General features: G+C 35.2%; 2 protein-coding genes across 6 annotated transcripts in view; both read right to left on the bottom strand.

Moving 5' to 3' along the window:
• Nucleotides 1-55: 55 nt before the first annotated feature.
• Nucleotides 56-20,456, bottom strand: ppp1r1b (protein phosphatase 1, regulatory (inhibitor) subunit 1B). 3 transcript variants are annotated; one of them, XM_084130019.1, is made up of 5 exons: nucleotides 20,094-20,456; nucleotides 6,617-6,700; nucleotides 4,611-4,686; nucleotides 3,354-3,473; nucleotides 56-1,810 (listed from the first exon to the last, which is right to left on the bottom strand). In XM_084130019.1, the coding sequence occupies exons 1-5, from the start codon at nucleotides 20,205-20,207 to the stop codon at nucleotides 1,659-1,661; spliced, it is 546 nt and encodes a 181-aa protein (XP_083986145.1). In that variant the 5' UTR covers nucleotides 20,208-20,456; the 3' UTR covers nucleotides 56-1,658. The 3 variants fall into 3 exon arrangements, with proteins under 3 accessions (XP_083986145.1, XP_083986146.1, XP_083986147.1); XM_084130020.1 differs by having other exon boundaries at nucleotides 3,435-3,473; XM_084130021.1 differs by lacking the exon at nucleotides 3,354-3,473.
• The window catches only part of cdk12 (cyclin dependent kinase 12), a 49,612-nt gene continuing 47,347 nt past the window's right edge, over nucleotides 20,455-22,719 (bottom strand). For 2 of the 3 annotated variants that reach the window (XR_014608345.1, XR_014608346.1), the window contains 2 exons: nucleotides 22,446-22,518; nucleotides 20,455-20,586 (listed from right to left, as the gene is read on the bottom strand). The gene's annotated coding sequence lies outside the window, so the exon portion shown is untranslated. Of the gene's footprint in view, nucleotides 20,663-22,445; nucleotides 22,519-22,719 lie in introns of all 3 variants that reach the window. The other variant, XR_014608347.1, reaches the window with a different exon arrangement.

The raw sequence follows: 22,719 nt of genomic DNA, 5'->3' as shown, positions 1-22,719 counted from the left end.
TATATAGTTAGCCAGTTAAAATCTCAAAATATGAAAAAAGATTCTATAACACTAATTCAGTGCAAATATATTTATTGATACAGACTTTAACCTAAAACATTTCCATAGTTCGTATGGATGCATTTACTTATTTGGTACATTTTCTCAGATTCACTATGTTAATCAAAATCAACAGCATGTACCTGCATGAGATTTGGAGGATTATATATGCATACAAATATGATTATATTTAATATAAAGCAGTGTAATTTCTTAAAAAAAGCAATAAGTGGCTTTTGGTTCATCATTTTAAATCATTATTAATTTTTAAAAATAGTTCAACAGTTTTCCCTTAAAAGACTTTGCTATGGAAGAAACAAAACAAAAAAACAACTAAGTTATAAGTTACCCAGCTAATATTAATGCAAATTGTTAACTACAGTAAACGAATAAAATGAAATGATTTGCATATTTCTGATGCACATGAGCACTGAGCCGAGGCACTGAATTTGGAGTTTTTGTTACGTGTAACCAAATAGTCATATCAAGAGATGCAAATTCTATTCAGTACGCAAATATGATGTTTATAGCAGCTTTGATCACAATGTCATTCACAAACCACAAATGAATCACAAAGACAACACTGTAGGAATGCATTATTCACAGTCGGCCATGATTAATTTCCCCCACAGCAGTGAAGTTACTGAGATGAAGCCAGCTAACAGATTCGGCTGTTTTGTTACTGCATATGCAGCCCGACTGCCAGGATGACTGTAGTGGTTTAACAAATACTGCTAAACAAAAATGCTGCTAAATACTTAGTGAGCCTTTCCATGTGCTCCAGGATTATTGTTCTTGACAAATGATGTTATGGGATTCAGTATAACAATTGTCTGTACACTAGATGGCATTGTATGTCCACAGAAATTCACCAATCGCAAAACATACTGCAACTCAAACACACACATAATGAACGGACCATAAAACATGACATGAAATGAACACTGACATATTTCGATACTTTACATTCATACCATGCTGCTCATAGATCTAAATATTTGTACTTTACTGTTTGTCTGAATGTATGAAATGCATATGCTGGGATGATATAATATGTGACTGCTGATTGATTTTACCTTATGCAGTCGTGCTCAAAAGTTTACATACCCCTTGCAGAATCCGCAAAATGTTAATTTTTTAACAAAATAAGAGGGATCATACAAAATGCATGTTATTTTTTTTTATTTAGTACTGTCCTGAATAGGATATTTTACATAAAAGATGTTTGCATATAGTCCACAAGACAAAAAATAGCTAAATTTATTCAAATGACCCCATTCAAAAGTTTACGTACCCTTGATTAGCATGCATTTTGTATGATACCTCTTATTTTGTTAAAATAATTAACATTTTGCAGATTCTGCAAGGGGTATGTAAACGTTTGAGCACAACTGCATATCTCTATTTCATTGCAATGTCAGGGTGAATGAATCTTTTCGGGTTGTTTGACCACTCCAAAATGTCAGTCTTTCAGAGTTTTTTAAGTCTCGTTTTCTCTCAAAATACAAACAGACAGCTGTTATCAAATGATGGAATCATTGACAATAAACAATTCTGATTTCAAAATAAAATTCTGCATTATGAAAAAAATATCTAAAGTTCCTCAAACTTTTGCTCTATCAGTCCACATTTCTGCTCTCCTCCACTGCCATATTGTCTGCTGCTTCTACGTCCTCCTCCTCCTCCTCTTCTTCCTCCTCAGTAGGTGCTGTGGCTCCTGACTGTCTTATGCCAGACTGGTGTTCTGCCATGCCCCTTTGCTCCTGTGAATCTTAAAAAGGAGTATTTATTTAAAAGCAAGTAAAAGCAAAATTATTATTATTTCTTTATATATATATATATATATATATATATATATATATATATATATAAAATATATATATAGTCAACAGATAATCTCATCTCTGAATGCTAGAAGAAAGACATGCAAATGTGACCATGTTTGTTGACTTTCTAATCTGGATTGTTTTTCCTGAAATATTTTAGTACTGATACAAGAGTAGTACAACATAAGGGAACAATGATGTTTTGCCTTGGTGGCAAAAGATACATCAGCCTTGGTGAGCAGAAGATACTTCTTTTAAAAACATTAAAAATCTTACAGATCTAAAACTTTTGACCGGTAGTGTATATATATACTTACACACACACACATGCATAGATACATACATGGTCAGAATTATTGCCACCCTTGGTAAATATGATAAAATATTGCTGTGAATATAAATATGCATTGTTTATCCCTTTGATCTTTCATTCAAAAACATCGCAAAGGTCTAAACTTTCACTGAAGTAAAACAATTGAAATTGGGGGGGAAAAATCACATTATGAAATAAATGTTTTAAATATGAAGAAAATCAAAGGCCAAATCCCTTAATCATCCATCACAATGAGTAAAACCAAAGAATATAGTTATATGTATATAGTTATAGAATACAATAAATATAGTTATAGTTAAATACAAAATATGTGCATCAAAAGATTGTTGAGCTTTACAAAATAGCAAGTGGCTGTAAGATAATTGCTAAAGAATTGAAAATTCCCATTTCCACCATCAGGGCAATAATTAAGAAGTTATAATCAACTAAAGATGTTACGAATCTGCCTGGAAGAGGACGTGTGTCTATATTGTCTTAATGCACAGCGAGGAGGAAAGTTTGAGTGGCCAAAGACTCTTCAAGGATCACAGATGGAGAATTGCAGAGATTAGTTGAGTTTGGGGTCAGAAAGCCTAATGAAAAAAAAAAAATTCAAACAACCCCTACATCACCACATGTTGTTTGGGAGGGTTTCAATAAAAATCCTCCTCGCTCCTCCAAAAACAAACTCCAGCATATTCAGTGGTCAGACACGACTGGAACTTCAAACAGGACCTGCTTCTGTGGTCAGATGAAACTAAAAAAAGAGCTTTTTGGCAGCAAAACCACCAGATGTGTTTGGTGCAAACAGGGATAAAAAAGTACCCCATGCCCACTGTTAAATATACAGCTGGATCTTTAATGTTGTGGGCCTAAATCTTATAATGGACCATAGCTGGATCTTCCAACTTAATTTTTTTTACTTCAATGAAAGGTTAGATTTTTTTAAATTAAAGATCAAAAGGATAAACAATGCAGATTTATAATCACAGGCTTCTTTGTTCATATTTACCAAGGGTGCCAATAATTCTGACCATGATTGTGTGTGTGTATGTATCATATCATATAAATGTGACCGTTGCATGAAGATGGCCTATATTTCCTGATGATAATGACCTTAGTACAGACCACATGCACATGTAGAAGGTTCCTCTGTGATGTGATATTAAGATTACCAGGTGTGCAGGATGAGGATAGCTCCTCCCTCTCTCTCTGAATAGGCTCCTCCCCTTCCTCCTCTACATGAGGATACACACCTAATTTCTGCATTTGAGCTTCAGCCATCTGCTGCACAGCTATAAACACACAGCCACAAACACACATACAGGGGGAAACACAAATCAGGGACCACCAAATCACATTGGGAAAATGCAGGCACATGCAAAAACACACAGGAAAAAAGGGCAGGGTCTCTATTATTTTAACAAGACTTCTGCACCATGCCGACTGGAAAGGGTTTCATTTATGCTGCAATGACAGGACATGTATGGACAGGGATAAGCCACCTGCCTGTCTTTCTACAAATAGACGTTTCACAAAACAGACAAAACACACATTCAGAGACAATATTACAGTAATGCATTGCTATCTTTGCTTCCCTTTTTTTCAATACATTGTTAATAGAACAAACAAAAGATTTTTTTTTTGCAGAATGTTTACATTTGTTACATTTTAAAACTTTTTATGTTTTTCATAGAATTTCATAAGTGAAAAATATTGGATCAAATGAGACAATTAAGCAATATTAGACAAGGAGTGCTGTCAAACTTAATACTGCCTTGAATTTCAAATGGATTTTGCTATTAACAATGAGTTAATTTCACTAACTGACAATTTAGACAAAATACGCAGTTATTTTATTTTTGCTCCGTCAATGAAAATAGTTCTAAACTAAGCCAAAGACGAAAACAGCAGCACCGTTATGTTGACATAATCTAGTAATCGAGATTGTCCTCAGTGGGTCACAATCTTTGTAGTGCACTGATCTGATGGCAAATGTTTCTGATGGACGTCTGTCCTCTAAAACTGTGTGTGTGTGTTTGCAGCTGTATGCTATCTGCTGTAATCCAGGATGATCCAGAGCAGCACAGACTCACACCCATCACAGCTGTCACCATCTCTAATCTTACACACACACACACGGTAAAATGGGAAAAACAGACTTGCAGCTTGGGAGAGTTTTTAAACCCAGATCCGGAACAGTGCAGGAAAGTCTTTGGAACTATATATATATATATATATATATATATATATATATATATATATATATATATATATATATATATATATACACATACATATATAAATATATATATATATTATATATATATATATATATATTTATATACATACATAAATAAATATATATATATCTCTACGGAATATACACAATACAGTAGGCACAGATCACAAGCAAAACTACAGGCTTTTACCTTTTAATGATGGTGGCTGGTAGATATTTGGGTTGATTCGTTTTGGCTTGAGGACTCCATTCTCTCCTACAACCCACTGAAGATAGTTTCAATGTCAATAAATTACTGTATCAACACATACAGTAGTTGTAATCTAAATTATTCAACCTCTATTGCAAATAAGGTTAATTGGCAAAATATACAGACTTTCAGCTGTTTGCAGTGAACATCAAACAAAAGTAACGTCTCAAAACAACAAAAGTGGTTTACCCAAATTTAACTGAAAATGCAACTTTTAATGACTTTCGCAGTCTCAAAATCATTCAACCCCCTGAACAGAATCCCTCACAACAGCACAAATCTGCAAAACAGGTGTTGTCTCGAACACCCCTGATGCAACTACTCAAGGGCTTCATTGGTTGCACCAGGTGTGCTTGAGCTAGAACATGAAATATCTGAACTGGCTAGGTTTGTTGAGAGCCATATTTCTAACATGCAGTCAAGCGTGACAAAGTCAAAAGAATTGTCCAAAAGGTTAAGAGAAGATATCATCGCCCTTCACAAACAAGGAACAGGATACAAAAAGATAGTGAAGGCACTAAATGTTCCTAGAGACACCGTTGGAAGCATAGTTCACAAGTTCAGTGTTAAAGGAACAGTGGTTACACCACCTGGACGGGACAGAAAAAGGAAGCTGTCAACGGCTGCAACCTGATTTTTTAGAAGGCAGGTTCAGAAAAACCCTCGAGTGACTGCAGCAAGACTTGGTGGCAACATGCACCAGTTTCTCAACAGGTTTCAGCTTGCACACTAAGGCTCGTACACATGCTAGAACTCCCCACTACTGACCCAAAAGCACAAGAAAAGTGCTCAAAATCATAAATAAGCCAAATAAGTTTTGGGATTGTGTTCTGTGGAGTAATGAAACAAAACTGGAACTTTTCAGTCCTACGGTATGTCTGGAGGAAGAATGAAGCATATGCTGAAAAGAACACTCTGCCAACAGTTAAGTATGGTGGTGCTCGGTGATGCTCTGGGGCTGCTTTGCATCCTCTGGCACTGGAAACCGGCAGCGTGTGGAAGGCAAGATGGATTCATTTAAAAATCAGGAAATCCTAGGAGAAAACTTCATGCCGTCAGTGAGGAAGCTGAATCTTGGGCGTCATTGGAATTTCCAACAGGACAATGATCCCAAGCATATCCTCAAATTCCACCAAGGCTTGGTTGCAGAAGTCATCCTGGAAGATTCTTCAGTGGCCATCACAGTCACCTGACTTGAACCCCTTAGGAAATCTCTGGTGGGATTTGAAGGTGGCGGTTGCAGCACACAAACCCAAGAATATTACTGAACTGAAGGCCATTGCTCAGGAGGAATGAGCTAAGGTTCCTCTGAAACGCTGCCAGAAGCTGGTGTCTGGTTATACATCTCGTTTGCTGCAGGTCAGAACAGCAAAAGGGTGTTCTACTAACTACTAAAGATTTATTGCAAACAGCTGAAAGTCTTTACATTTTGCCAATAAACCTGATTTGCAATGGGGGTTGAAAAATTTAGATTACAATTGTAGGTCAAACAAGATGCAAAATCATTAAAAAAAATTATATAATTATTATTGTTTTATTATTAAATGATTATACTGTATGTATATAATAGTTTTATAATTAATATTTGCTATAATAATGAATAATTTAAATTAAATTATGGTTAATTATTATTAAGCTGAAGATAACATTTAATATATATTTTTTTTAATATTGTAAATGCATAAACAACAGCAAGAATAAAGCAGCAAGAACTATATATATTTTCCATCACTGTGCTTTTAGGGGCTCCATATTTTACAATGGTATTATTTATCATGTAAAATGGAGATACCACTGTATTACTACAATATCATCACTTATCCACAGTATTTTGTATGGGAAGTTATTGCCGAAAATATTATGCATACAACAAAGCTAGATTCAGCATTTTTCATTCAATGTATGAATGCAGTTTAACCTCCAGAACTGAGGTGGCACTGTGGTACCTGATGGCTGGAGATGTCATCCTCAGGAGATGTTTGGTCTGCTACTTTGAACAACGTGGCAGGTGTGGGTCTTCTTCGGCGAATCTGAAAGACAAGCAGCAGAGAATTGTTAAGAAAAATAGAAAATAAAACGAAATTACATTTTGCACAAGTATGAGCGAGTATCCACATTGATTAACAGAAAAATTATAACAGGGCCAGCCTCCCTGCTACATTATAATTCATTTCTCAACATCGATTCATATTTGTCTAATCTTGTTACTATTAAATGAACCTTTTCAGATTAATTTATTTTTAAGATAATACACGTTACATTACTATTTATTGTATTTTATTTGCATTTATTTGTAATTCATTTCCATCACAACCTATTACAAACCCCCAGCAATATCCCCATTTGGGAAACCCTGTTCTAGATTGAACCCGTTTTCGGTTTTAATGAGGACACTTTGAATATGTGTCATTGCATGTGTGACATCTTGGCCAAAAAAAAAAAAAAAAAGAGATTCAGAGAACTGCATCTGCTGCCTCCCTCCACTCAAACCCTTTCGATTTCCTCTACTCAACACTCCATGAACGAAGAACATTCACACGAATCTGCCAAATAGTGCAGGACACAAATGGAAAAAGTGAGTCTACAGTACAACAAAGCTCAAAAATACAGAGAACTGACTGAATAATGATCTCAAGAAAAGAACTCCTCCTCGACTAATCTATTAGTCTTCTAGGAACTCTGCCAGGTAAACAACCCACATCATGGCAAAATCTTGACTAAAACCTACCAATTCCTAACTTAAATTATAAGCAATAGTTCACCAAAAGAGAACAGGAGAGTACAAACTTTCACCCAAAAAAACAGAGATCGATTATTCAGTGGTTCTTTTCAACACCTTAGGCTCTTTTCATCAAGAACCATTTTCTTAAATGAAAATGGTTCTATGGAGATCAAAACAAATTCTTGACAATGTCTTGGGGGTTTACACAGCAATGCCACAGAATAGAACCATTCTGGATTCCCCAAAAAACTTTCAGTGAAGAACCATTTTTCTTAATGTAAAGAAAACTTTAAAAATCGAATGAACCTTTTCCACTATAAAGAACCTCTTTGCTCAATGGAAAGGCTCCATGGATCTTCTTGGAACCACCTACGTCAATATGTCTTTTTATTTTTTTTAAGAATTTGCATAACATAAATGGTTTCTGATGAACTAAAGAACAAAATGTTCTTTGTAGACCTTAAAAAGGTTCTCCAGTAGAATTTGGCCTTTTTTCTTGGTTCTAATTGGAACCTTTATTTTTAAGAGTGTAGAAACATCTAAAGTTCTGCTGGCTTATTCTGCACTACATATATGTTAATGAGTCTACATAATGAAAAACTCTGAATAAGTTTTGAATGTTACCAACAAGCTCTCCAAATAAAGGACAAGAAAGCCATCCATTTGAACTTTCCAAAAGACTACCTGGATGTACTAGAGCGGAGTTCACAGTGCTCTGGAGAAAACAAAGTGTTCCGTGGCAAATCTTCCTCTGCAACGTGAAGCTTGTCGCAAAAATTAACATTTGTTCAGTGAAGTGTGGCACTGTAGGGGTGAAACAGAAACACTATCAAACGTCTTTTGTGTTGTTTGCTACAACCAACTTTGATGAAAAGCACAATATTGGCACCAATCATGCAGAAATCCAGATAATGTCTTATTAAAGTTTTTCTCAGAACTGTATGCAGTCTAGGTAAAGTTACATGAATATTTTACATCATAGCACTTTTTTTCACTACGTTTTCCCATTACATATCCCATATATATATACATATATAATTGCCAACCAGTGTTGGGGTAATGCATTTCAAGTAATGTGAGTTACGTAATCAGATTACTTTTTTCAAGTCACTAGTAAAGTAATGCATTACTTTTAAATTTACAAGAAAATTTCTGAGTTTCTTTTTCAAATAAGTAACGCAAGTTACTTTGTTCTTCCATTTATTGACTGACAGCGCTCCTGTCCCCATGTTGGGAGAACTCAAAGTAAGTGCAGAGGCGTTGTGTGCGCTGTGTATAAAGATGATGTTATTGTAGTTTTAGACTAAATGTGAACATGCATTTATTTATCTCACTTGCAGTATTCATCAGAATGAATAAAACCAGTAAAATGCTGACTCAGAATATTAGGGAAACCTGCAATAAATGTGTAAAATTACAAAAAATACTTTATGTATTTAATATCACTTTATTAACCAATGTCTTTGCTGCTGTCTTTGCTTACTTTCCATAAGTAATTTTTTTTTTTTTGAAAGTTAATGAGTTATTGTATACGCATTACTTTTAAAAGTAACTTTCCCCAACACTGTTGCCAACCAACATAAAAGATAGTCTCCCATTTCACACTGAAAAATAAGTTGTGCAATTTGTAAATTTTCCATCTCCAGCTTTTTTCATTGGTGGATGTTCATTTGCATTTGACCTAATTGGCTGTGTCGGTATTATGTTCTCATAACAAAACTGGCATGCGTGTGTCCCTGCTGCACTATTCAATAGTTCCTGTAGTCTCAGCCTCAGATGACAGTCCACAGTCTGTCTGTTCATTGACTCTCTATTGCATATTACAGACTAAATTCTAATCAGGCCGGGTGACTTTACATAAATTCCAAGATTATCAGTTTGCCTGGAGACAAGGTCATATTTATAAGGTCCTGGGTTGATAAAACAAGCTCTTTAGAGGAGGATATAATCACTGTATTTGACAATTTTATTTCAGGCAAGCAAGTAAACTAGATATTCATGATTTTTTTGTTTTGTTTTTAGTAAGAACCTAATGTGCATCAGCTGTTGTCATGAGTCCTTTGAAAATGCAACTACTAGCAGAATAAGGTCAGTAAGCAATGCCTTAGCAAACACCTAGCAACAGTAAAAACCACACAGAATGTAGTGACTGCATAGCAACACAGAGGCGACCATTCACACCAAACATCTAGTTCATTTCATTCTTTGAACTCCTGATGTTTTGTCTGGCAGTTTGATGGCTGACAGTTGATGTTTTGTCTGTAAACTTAACAGTTGTTTTGGGGTTGATGCAGTCATTTAATCAAAAAAAAAAAAAAAAAAAAAGTATTATTTGTAAAGTCACAAGACATCATTATACTAAGGAAAAGACCAAAAATACCCCAGAGGACAATATCGGCCACATCTTTGTACACATAAAAGAACTCAAGTACTTTTTTGATCAAAACAGTTGTGATAATGACAGGTAGCAGCATTTTCAATGCAAGCAGAAAGTCCTGTTTCCCAGATGTATTTGCTTTTATGATATTACGAGTCTCTCTTTCCCTCAGGTTCTGTTAAAATTTGTGTTTTATGTTTTACATAAACAGTTCCAACATTGAGCATTGCAGACTAGAAACTCTCACGGTTTGTAGGCTGATTTTAAGAAACCAAAAGCAAGCAACAACCTAGCCGCTCATGATGTACATTATGATTACAGTAAATTAAGCCACACATTTATTTAAACAAAAATAGATTTTGTGGCTCAATTTACTGCAACTAGTTGTCAAAAACATTGACATTTCGATATGTATCGATACTGAAATATCTGAAATGGTTTTCCTTTTTTCTTTTCTGCAGTATCGATACGCCGATACCAAACTGCACACTCACTCTCTCTTTAAAAAATCTCCAAAATTTCACACTTACACCAAAAGCGTGCGCACCATTGATCTATGTAAGTGGCGCTCTTATAAAATTTGTGGCTTATTGCACTTAAACGGTCAAATACATACAAAATGTTGTCAGAATGCCCATCTTGCCGAGTATTCGGGTAAATACAGTCAGTTTTGGAAGGTAAATGGTTGAAAAATAAATTGCATGTTGTGTAACAGTATATTGGATTAGTGTGTTAGCTCTTAAAGTGACAGCAGCCTAATAAACCTGATGCTTTCTGTCAGGTTAATTAAAGAACAAAAGGCAAATTTACATATTTTTACATTTTTACTTGATTATTTAATTTCTGTAGTATTTCTTACCTGAATACTACTGTTAGACCCACCAGTAAAACTTAAAGCCATGTTCTATTGTATTTATTTGTGCTATCATTTGCAATTTGTTCTTATTTTATTACTGACTGTTTACTTGTCTTCTTTTTTTTGTTAATGTAGTTTAACTATTCCTCCCTGTGCTGTGTGTAAGCTATTACAACAAAATTACCCAAATTGTAAAAAAATTCTGAGATAATAACAAATGATTTGTATGGCGGTATATATGGCAGTTTTCTCCATGGTATCAAAAATCGTGTCAAATATCAACATTTTTCAAGATATCATATCGAGGTTAGAAATTCAAGTCTAACACCGGTCAGATAGGTTTTATTAAATTGCTCTCATAAAGTTCCCCTTTAGTTCTTCACAAATCACAAACAAAACATGCTAATAATTGATAACCATGGCATGAATTATATAAGCTATAGCAAAGTACCACGATAGCACCATCGTATGTTTTTGCAGGGGTCTGCTAAATGAACCTGGACATGCACTTCAGCCTGAATTCAGCAGTGAATCTGATGGTGTGTATGAACTGCGAGTATAAAAATCACATTTCTGTTTACCCACAAACATACACCACACCAAAGGTCACCTTGCGACGTCAATGAGTCTCTGTGTGTAGATAGCGGATTAACTGTAAAATCCAGAGTCTTGCAACTTTTTACGCAGCGTTTTACACCTGTGTCCCAGAAGGCCATATTTTTCTGGAATACTTCAGCAGATTTCCAGTCAGTGGCTCTGAAGCGTAGCTTGACCATTGTGAGAGTTCAATGACTGTTTCGTGCAGCTCAAATTACATAATCTCAATCTCTGACGCTGTCATCACCTCTTTATAATATAAGCGCTTGCCATGTCTTCTTATGTAATATATAATGTGCCCTTTCGCTTTTAGCTTCAAACTGTATTTGAGACCATGCTGGAAATCTGAGATTTACAATAACGTTTAAATCCAGAAGTAACTGAAGGTTACTGAAGGTAAGTTATAAAATGAATAAATAATATGTCTGAACTGTTTCTAGGTCACTAATATGATCTTTTTGTCAAATCATTCTCAAATCCTTTTGTACTCTGTTGCTGCTGTCATTAATGCAAAAGGAGTCGCGCCAAGTACCAAGACAATCTCAAATTCATATTTTTCAAATTCAAATTGTATTTATGTCAACATTTTACTCATATTGTTATGCTGATATTATAAATTATGATTTTATGGTTATGATATTATGCTTTAAAAACTTATATATAAAAAAAGTATATCCAGTAAAATCTGCATTCATTCTATTATAAAATAAAACCTACATCCAATCTATTATTAAAAAAATAATTAATAAAATAAAATTTACATCCATTCTACTATAAATTAAGAGAATAATCTATTATACAATCTAAAATAAAATCAACATTCAGTCTAATATAAAATAAAACAAAATAAAATCGACATAAATTCTACTATATATATTAAGAAAATAAAATATTAAAATAATAAACTACTTTAAAATCTTTGATCTATTATAAATTAAGATAAATCATTTTATATATAAAATATATGATAATTTATAATACAATCTAAAAAAAATGTATCTACATTGTCTATTATTAAACAAAATAAAATCTGCATCAATTCTACTATAAATTAAAATCAAATCTACATTAAAATCTTTGTTCTATTATAAATTAAGATGATATAATGTATTATAAAATCTAAAAATCTACATTCTCTCTCAAATCTACATCTAATCTATTATAAAATAAAACAATATAAAATATACATTCAGTCAAAACTGCATTAAATTCTTCATTCATTGTATTATAAAATCCTATAATAATGTATTATGATCTATTATACAATCTAAAATACAATTCAGCCTATAAAATAAAATCTACATCCAGTCTATTATAAAATAAAACTGAATTATATATATATTTTTTTATCAACAAACAATCTACAAGTCTCGTGTATTTTGCAGGAACAAGCTGTTTTCTCTGAGATGTTTACTCAATTTGCAGATGCTTACTTGCATTCCACTTATTATAGGGACAATCCCCCTGAAGCGACCTGAGGTCAAGGGTTTGTTCTTACAGAGATCAAACCAACAAACTCAAAACTAACAAAAAATTCTAATTAAAAAATAAATCACAAATATTAAAATGCATCCACATGCGTGCAACCGTCTAAAAATGAAATGTCTGTTTGTGGAACTCAACATGCAACAGATTCTGTCAACTAAGCTTGAGTTGTACTGAATCCAGAACGTTCCTCGATCAATACCTCGGTGTCTTTCAAATCTACAAGCTTGTCTAGTGGCTCTGGTGATGTCAGGTCATAGGTAAAGAGCCAGTGATCAATAAATCTCAAAATGTCCCTAATGTTCACATATAAGTAGGTCATTATAAATACTCTTCTCCTGTGAGCAAAACAATTCTTAATCAGATGAATGTCTGACAGCAATCAATAGTGCCTCTACTGAGGGAAATGACAATAGTGTATCATACACTAAATCCATCACAGATGCATCCCATGATGCAAGTGTCTACTGTACACTACATCTCTTTATTTTGAAGCACAGGATTAGAGAGCAGCCTGTCTTTATCGCACAATGAGATAGTGACATTTACCTTTGGAGAGATTAATCACAAGAGAAACAATAATCTTGTGGTGATTCTTTCCAGAATCCTTGGCTTAAATATATTATTATTATTATCATGATTATGATTATTATTATGATTATGATTATATTATTATTATTATTATATGACATCAGGGTATTCAAAAAAGAAAAAAAAGAAAGAAAAAAAGTTAAGCAGCACAACTGCCTCAACATTGATAATAATAAGAAATGTTTCTGCACCAAATCCTCATATTAGAATGATTTCTGAAGGATCATGTGACACTGAAGACTGGAGTAATGATGCTGAAATTCAGCTTTTCATCACAGGAATAAATTACATTTTAAAACACATTAAAATAGAAAACAGTTATTTTTAAATTATAGTAATATTTCACAATATTACAGTTTTTACTGTATTTTTGATCAAATAAATGCAGCCTTGGTGAGCAGAGGAGACTTCTTTGTTACAGCATAGATGATATGCCAAAGCCCGCCGGCACGTTGACGTGATTGGTTACCAGGTATTTGCATTTCAAACACCACATAGACATATAAACAACATTAAAAACTTGATTTTCACCACAAGGGGACATTATTTTTTAACTGAACTGATCATATAAGCTTCTTTATTTTTTGTCATTTCATTACTTTTTGTCTTAAGATTTACTTTGCAGATTTGCTATATTACTTTGACTTACTGTACTGGTTTATTTTCATTTTCATTCACAATATACTTAGATAGGAGTTAGCAGCGTTAAGTTAATAGTTGGTGGGCCCCTCCTTTATTTCATATATATATAGTTGTGGTTGTTTACGTGGACAGTGGTTATAAATGTATGGGCTTTTTTCAGATCTTTTGATCTAATGGACAGAAAAGGCTGGCGAATGGGTTTTCAACTACCTCTGGAAGTGTTCGAAAGTGGACAAGCTCAAAACGTTTTAGACCTGTTTTTAGTCCCGTCCACCACTTGTGATCCGATCGACCAAAACGCATCTTAATACCAGGTGTAAACAGGGCGGAGACTGGGTCTAGTTGTCACACTTTTTATTTCAATTACTTAGTTTCTATATAGAGACAAAGTCTTGACCACAATTTAACATTTTCACCATTACTGACCAGGAAAAGTACACTTCATTAAACAAGTTTAATCCAATGGCGGGGCATTTTGTCACAGTATATATGGTAAGTTGTTATACTGTATGACAATTCCCCATGTGACAATTAGCGCCGTCTCCCCATCGCCAAAAAAAACAAGAAACAGTACTGGTCCTCATGGCATCATTGAATTAGTAGTAAACTAGGATGCAATATCCATTTTTACACTGTTACTCTAAACTAGGTATCAATTTTTCCATTTATCCAAATGTTTTTCATTTTGAGTAACAGAGGTTCATTTCAGCCTCATAATGAACTTCAGATCTAGGCTGATGAAGATCCCTGGGTGTTTTATCCCCTTTGGGACGTCTAAAGTTAAACTGTGCTGCCGTGTATAGAGGACATAGTTTGGATCAGCATCAGGCCTACTTCATCTAATGTGTATCGTGGTAAAGATAAAGTTAGATGTAACTGCGGGTGTTTATAAAGTACTGAAGCGGGTCACTAGTTCACATCTTGATGTCTTCAATGATCTCTGTTCTTTAGCGGTCCCTATTACAAAAGTAGCATAAGGTTTGAAGGCAATTATAAAAACTAGGACGGTGAAGTAGCAACCCCGATTTCTGTTAATATACGAAGATAAGAAGTGGCACGTAACCCTGCCCAAGTCCTTTGTGGTGTCCTCATAGACAGCATTTACATTACATGGTTCAAGTGACCCAATTCAGATTTTTTCCTCCAATTTGACCCACGAATGTGTAAGTGGGATAAAACCACATGGAATCCAATATTCTCAGATCAGATTAGTTTCAGGCCTCATTCATTCGTGGAAATAAATCTGATATGAATCGGATACGTGCATTTTCGTCTGCCATGTAAGCGGACAGATCAGATATTCCCATCAATGCGAGTCGTACGTCATTGAGAAAGCGACAGTGGACACCAACCACGATCACATGACTCTTTTTAATGGCGCAATGGAGGACAAAGGCTCAACCCAATGTTTTGCTGGTCTTTAAAGCTTCTATTATCATTTCGTCTGGGTCCATTGCAATTCACGTCGTTTTCGGCCTAAATTTTTCCGGGTCAGTACGTCTACCTTTGGTTGTTTTGCCAAGCGTATAGTGTAAATGCAGATATCGGATATGAGTCACTTTTAAAAGAAGATGTAAACTGGTCGTCAGAAACAAAAAAACAAACAAATCGGAATTGGGCATCAAGACCTGCAGTGTAAATGCAGCCATATGGAGTATGGTTTCAGAAATATGGTTTCATCTGCCATGGAAATACAGTCACTTGAAGTATTCTTCTAGTTTTTAATCATTATTAAAAACATTTTAAAAAGATAAAATTACTTTGGAAGCAAAAATGTGAAACATAAGAAAACTTATTTTCAGAGAATATATATATATATATATATATATATATATATATATATATATATATATATATATATATATATATATATATATATATATATATATACACTCACCTAAAGGATTATTAGGAACACCATACTAATACTGTGTTTGACCCCCTTTCGCCTTCAGAACTGCCTTAATTCTACGTGGCATTGATTCAACAAGGTGCTGAAAGCATTCTTTAGAAATGTTGGCCCATATTGATAGGATAGCATCTTGCAGTTGATGGAGATTTGTGGGATGCACATCCAGGGCACGAAGCTCCCGTTCCACCACATCCCAAAGATTCTCTATTGGGTTGAGATCTGGTGACTGTGGGGGCCATTTTAGTACAGTGAACTCATTGTCATGTTCAAGAAACCAATTTGAAATGATTCGAGCTTTGTGACATGGTGCATTATCCTGCTGGAAGTAGCCATCAGAGGATGGGTACATGGTGGTCATAAAGGGATGGACATGGTCAGAAACAATGCTCAGGTAGGCCGTGGCATTTAAACGATGCCCAATTGGCACTAAGGGGCCTAAAGTGTGCCAAGAAAACTTCCCCCACACCATTACACCACCACCACCAGCCTGCACAGTGGTAACAAGGCATGATGGATCCATGTTCTCATTCTGTTTACGCCAAATTCTGACTCTACCATCTGAATGTCTCAACAGAAATCGAGACTCATCAGACCAGGCAACATTTTTCCAGTCTTCAACTGTCCAATTTTGGTGAGCTCGTGCAAATTGTAGCCTCTTTTTCCTATTTGTAGTGGAGATGAGTGGTACCCAGTGGGGTCTTCTGCTGTTGTAGCCCATCCGCCTCAAGGTTGTGCATGTTGTGGCTTCACAAATGCTTTGCTGCATACCTCGGTTGTAACGAGTGGTTATTTCAGTCAAAGTTGCTCTTCTATCAGCTTGAATCAGTCGGCCCATTCTCCTCTGACCTCTAGCATCAACAAGGCATTTTCGCCTTACAGGACTGCCGCATACTGGATGTTTTTCCCTTTTCACACCATTCTTTGTAAACCCTAGAAATGGTTGTGCGTGAAAATCCCAGTAACTGAGCAGATTGTGAAATACTCAGACCGGCCCGTCTGGCACCAACAACCATGCCACGCTCAAAATTGCTTAAATCACCTTTCTTTCCCATTCTGACATTCAGTTTGGAGTTCAGGAGATTGTCTTGACCAGGACCACACCCCTAAATGCATTGAAGCAACTGCCATGTGATTGGTTGATTAGATAATTGCATTAATGAGAAATTGAACAGGTGTTCCTAATAATCCTTTAGGTGAGTGTATATGTGTGTGTGTGTGTGTGTGTGTGTGTGTGTGTGTGTGTGTGTGTGTGTGTTTTGAAAAATGTCTCACCAAAGCAGCATGTATTTGCTCAAAATACAGTAAAAACAGTTTCAATTTAAAATAACCGTATTCTATTTTAATATATTTAAAAATGTAATTTATTCCTGTGATGCAAAGCTGAATTTTCAGCATCATTACTCCAGTCTTCAGTGTCACATGATCCTTCAGAAATCATTCTCATATGCTGATTTACTGCTCAATAAACATTTATAATTATTCATGTTGAAAACAGTTGTGCTGCTTCATATTTCTGTGGAAACCATGATGTATTTTTTCAAGATTCTTCAAAAGTTCAAAAGAACAGCATTTATTTGAAAGTGATTATTTTGTCTTAACTGTCACTATTGTTTGACATGGAATCACTTTTGATCAAAACAGAAAATATAGAGAACATCTGATTATGAATGATATATTTGAAACATTGCCAGAAGATTCGGTTAGAAGAGAGCCAGAACAAAAAGCTGTTCCACAGACGCTGCTGGGCTGTTTCCATTCGCTACAAAATATAATTAAAAATGGAGAAGACAAAATGATCAGATGGATCTATATCCTGCCAGGACTAGAACCAAATACAACCCATCCATTCAATCTGACACCAACAGGCACAACACATGCTAGCCCAGTTAAAGTGCCCCATTATCCTTTTCCCAATATTGCCTTTCATGTAGTGTGTAATAGCTGTATGCGAGTTATTGTCTATTAAAGAAAGAATTACTGAACGAGTCTGCAAAAATGTGAACGTCATAATTTTCAAACTCGTATGACCAGTCCAGTTTGTAAACAAATCATTCAGGCCAATTATGTGAAGATGATCAACAGACTCAAAAGAACAATTCAAAAGAACATTCATATGATTTTAATGACAACTTCTCATCTGTTTTGCTGAAAGAATATAGCACAGCAATCGTTTTTAGCAGTGGGAGTGGAGCGAAGATTGAAGTGGCCAGGACATTTAAAAAATATGTTTTTTTAAACTTGTTTAAGACAGAAAGTCAAATTTGTTTGGAATAATCGCAGTGAGGGTGAGTGAATGATGAAGGAATCTTCATTTTTGTACAATCGATACCTTTGCCATCTAAACATGTTCATAAACGTTTGTGAATAGCTATGAAGCACAGAAGCGTCAGTCTTTCTCTTCCTCACTCTCACTTTTTTTAACTCGTGTCTCCTGAGGAAGAATCGCTGGCCTATCTCTGCTGCAGCGCAGTACAGAACAGCTCCTCGACCCACTTTGTTAAGACTAAAATTACAACACCAACAGGACGGGGAACTGGTCCAGGACGACACACACACACACACACACACACACACACACACACACACACACACACACGGTGCATCTGCACTATCAGAGATCCAGAAAAAGACGAATTCACAGCCATCGTTTCACCTCTTTATCTCAAAAATGTACGTGCAACACAACTGAAGGCTAAAATCAATAGCGGACTTAGAAACATGCACATGACCACAGTGCAATTTACCCAGTGCATGCAGAGGCAATAAAACCACGTCATGGTATCCAGAACATCAACTCACCCCAGTCCAGGTCACACACTGTTTACCATTTCCAGGACAAATTTATAGCCTTAAAACTTCACATTTAATGAGCGTGCCCAGTGAAGTGTGTAGGGCAAACATGTCTCCAGGTCACATTTGACCGCACAATTTAAATTTTACATAACGAAAATGAAGCCTATTTTTTGGACCATTAAGACTGTTTTGCATCTGGACATTGTTTTAATAAGCACATTTCCATATAATCAGTTTCTCATTCCTGTAAAATAAGATTTTTCTATTTATCATTTTACTTTAAAAGTAAAATAAGTAACAGATTTCTTCTGTATTTGTGTTATTTTTTGTCATTTCCATTATTATCATAAGATTCTCATTACTTAAATTTTTTTTTTTAATTCATTTCAATTTGTTTTTAAAAAGTATTTTATCATCATATAATGTTTACAATTTTTACTTTTCAATTTTTTTTGTTGCTTTTTAAAATTTAAATGGCATAAATAAATAAAAAAATACTGAAAAACCAAATATATTTCAAATTAAATAATTCTTCTAAAACTCTTCTAAAATGTAATGGCCTTGTAATCAGCTTTGTTGGCAGAGGCTATTTACACTCACTCCGCCCACTGACGTCTGGTTGGGCCAGACAAAATTACAGAAGACGCTGGATTGTGAACAGTAGAAATAGTGTAGAGGTAAGGCACTTGGCAGAAAGTTTTGATGCAAATCGTCCCGAGTTCGAATCCGCCTTTTGCCAAACTCGCTCTACTTCGTTTTCCCCCCATCACATATCAGATCGGAAAGAGATTTATTTTCAATAAAAATGAAGAAAATAATTGGAAAGTGGAAATAAAGTTTCTAACTAGTGTTTAATAATTTAGTATTTATCAGGTAGGGTTAGGGTTAGGTAGAGAGGGCTTTATTGTCCCAATAAGGCGGCATCCATTTAATGATTTCAATAAATATAAATATTATTGCATCCCATTTAATGTACAACAACACTGGGGAGCAAATGGTATCTGCCACTATTTATAAGTGCAAATAGTCACTGCCCTAATTAAATAATATATAATTTCTGTCACATCACAGCAGTAAACATTTTGCTTTAACGTCATGAAAGCAAGAAAACTAACGTCACAATGCATAAAAAAACTTAAATAGACAAAAATAAGCTTCTTTTTTTTTTCTTTTTTTTCTTTTTTTTTTTTTAAGTAAAACCTATTTTCTCTTTTTTTTCCATCTGATTTTGGCTTGAAAAATTACCCAGACATGTTGTTGACAGGTTCAAGATAATAATAATAATAATAATAATAATAATTCAATAATCATTTTCAAAAGTCTCCATCACACAAACTAACACTTTAAAGTCACTTTAAACAGCTTCATCAGGATAAAGTAGCTCAGAAGGGTCTTTGCTACCAGTCAGCATCTGTGTGTGTGTGTGTGTGTGTGTGAGAAAGTCGTACCATCTCAACCTGCCGAGGATCCAGCTGGGTCGGTTCTGTTGCTTGGACGGCGAACTGGATTTTCCTTCTTTCTTTGGGTTCCACGGGGCCCTCTGAGGGACTCGAGGGATCCATGATCTGCTTGCGTCCTCTGTCAGTCTCACAAATATCCCTGGAATCTACCTATGCCTGTCTCAACATACATATGCACACACACACACACACACACGTGGCGTCCTCCAGACAGCTTTCTTCAATGCTCGTGGTGTTGTCTCCTCTCTCCTTGACTGATAGTAGTCTTCTCTGATTTGTCTCTCTGCTGAGCCTCTCAGATATGCCGGTGGCCTGTTTTTTGCCTTCTCTTATCAGTGACCTCTGGTTTTCTCCCTCTCAGAGTGTTTGGAGTCGATGTGGGCGTCCTTATATCAGCCGTAGGGAAGGAGAGAGAGAGAGGCGGAGCTCAGAGAGAGGATGGTACACTTGCGTGTTTTAGGGGGTGTGCTGACGTTGATTTCTAATCAGAAAAAAAAAAGATAATCTCATCCAGCTGGCTGAGCCTCTTTTGGCCTCTATTTGTGAATAGGAGATTACTAGAGAGAAAGAGAAATATATAGAGAGGGCAAATAATTAATGTCAGCTACCAATTTCAATGCATACTTCAGTTTTCCACATCTGAATAGCTGTGTTGATGTTGAAAATAATCAGGAGTGACACTCATTTGAAGCTTAGTAAAACATCAAACACAACTACAGTGACCCCAACTTAAAGAGATAGTTCACCCAAAAATAAAAATCCTGTCATCATTTACTCACCCTCATGTCGTTCCAAACCTGTATGACTTTCTCTCTTGCTTCAAGAAGATAAACTGGTTTGATAATTGTATCTAATATGATGCCAATCAGATATTATTTTTAAATGTAGCTTTTGTGTCTAAATACTTTTTGGGGCCACGGTATGTAGAAAATATATCTAAAACACAATATAAATAATATTTGGCCTGTTGTGAGTGAATAATGGTTCTCAAATATTGCTGTAAAAATGTAAAACATACAATGGCACACTGCTAGCAGTTTTAAGTCAAAGATCAGGGGACATTCAGTGTTACTGTTAACTAAAACAATTAAAAATTGTTATTGCTTACTGAAATAAAATATAAATCTTAGACAGAAATCTTAAGCTTAAAAAAATGAAATTAATAAGCTTAACTTGTAACATTACTAAAACAAACTAAAATAAAAACAAAAGCTAATAAAAAAAATTACAAAAGCAAAAACTTAAATTAAAATGAACTGAAATTCAAAATATAAATAAAGTCTATAAATAGCACTAAAATAACACAGGGGATCAAGCATCAGAAGCAACACATGAATGATTTGTGATGTAGATGCACACCTTGCTGCACAAACACAGACATTAAAGGTGCAGAAAGCAATTTCTGAGAAATGCTGTTGAAAGTGGATCGGACTGAACAGCACAACACACTTGTAGCCAATCAGCCAATCAGCAACAGGGGGCGTGTCCAGTCATGAAGGGGGAGGAGAGTGAGCCAATCAGCAGTAGGGGGCGTGTCCACTCATGATGGGGGAGGAGAGAAAGTGAGCAAGGGGGAGATTTGAAGAAAAACTGTAGAAAGAGAGATAGCTGAGAGACATTACAAAAGAGAAAAGGTCAGAGGAATATCACTGGAAAAAGAAGGGTAATGATCAGGCAAGAGTTTTAGGACCAACGTAAATATTAGAAAAGCTTTCCAGCCCTGAAAATGGATGCAGACTCAGAGGTTGCATTGCTTCTGCTCCATACGTGAGTAACATTGTTTTTGCTGTTTTTCTGTTTCACAGTTTCATGTTACCTATACGTAACAGTACAGTTTTGAGTGATATTTTTTGTCTGGAGTTGCTGACAACTAACAACCAACTCTTGCTTGTATATACTCGTGTACTGTATGCTCATTTTTTGTTTTTCTTTGTGGTTCATTCAACATCTTCGCTTTATTTTTCACGAAGCATTATTTTGATATGATAAAGAGACATCCAAGCTTGCATTGTGTGTTTGTGTATTTAGGGGGCAGAGCAATGAAGGGAGGGGTGTGTTTGTGTGGGTTGATTTCAAATATCAACAGTGTTGCTTACTGCACCTTTAAGACTGTTTTTTAACAACTAGTGCAACCAACTAGCAGTTAGCCAGTCTTAATGTTAAATTTGACAAATCTACATTTTTATGTAACTGACTTCTAAAAGAAAAAAAAAAATAGATGACTAACTTGTGAGACTAGTCTTAGTTTATGTAGCCTGTCCCTGAAGTATTTCTTTTCAAAATAACAATTGCAAAACAACCCTTTGCAAGTCACACTGTATGTCCAAAAGTTATACAAACCGTCCCGCGGAAGATGATCTTCTCACACTGCAATGACAAACAGGTACACCGCACAGAAACTCACTAGCGACACCTAGTGGAAAAAAACACGGTTTACTTTAGAGTACAACTACGGATGGAAAAAATAATGAAACATAAACCTAACCTTATTTAGTGCTCAGACAATGATCAAATAAATTTGAAACTTTCCAAACTTTTCAATCCCCAATCAAGCTTTTATACATTTTATGATTTTTTATCTCCTCACTGCCTGCTCATCTGGTTTATCTCAGCA

Source organism: Abramis brama, assembly GCF_963993115.1.
Source record: "Abramis brama genome assembly, chromosome: 12".
In the NCBI taxonomy this organism is placed as follows: domain Eukaryota; kingdom Metazoa; phylum Chordata; class Actinopteri; order Cypriniformes; family Leuciscidae; genus Abramis; species Abramis brama.
The sequence above is the reverse complement of the archived record's forward strand: the minus strand, read 5'-3'. Positions and strand labels throughout refer to the sequence as shown.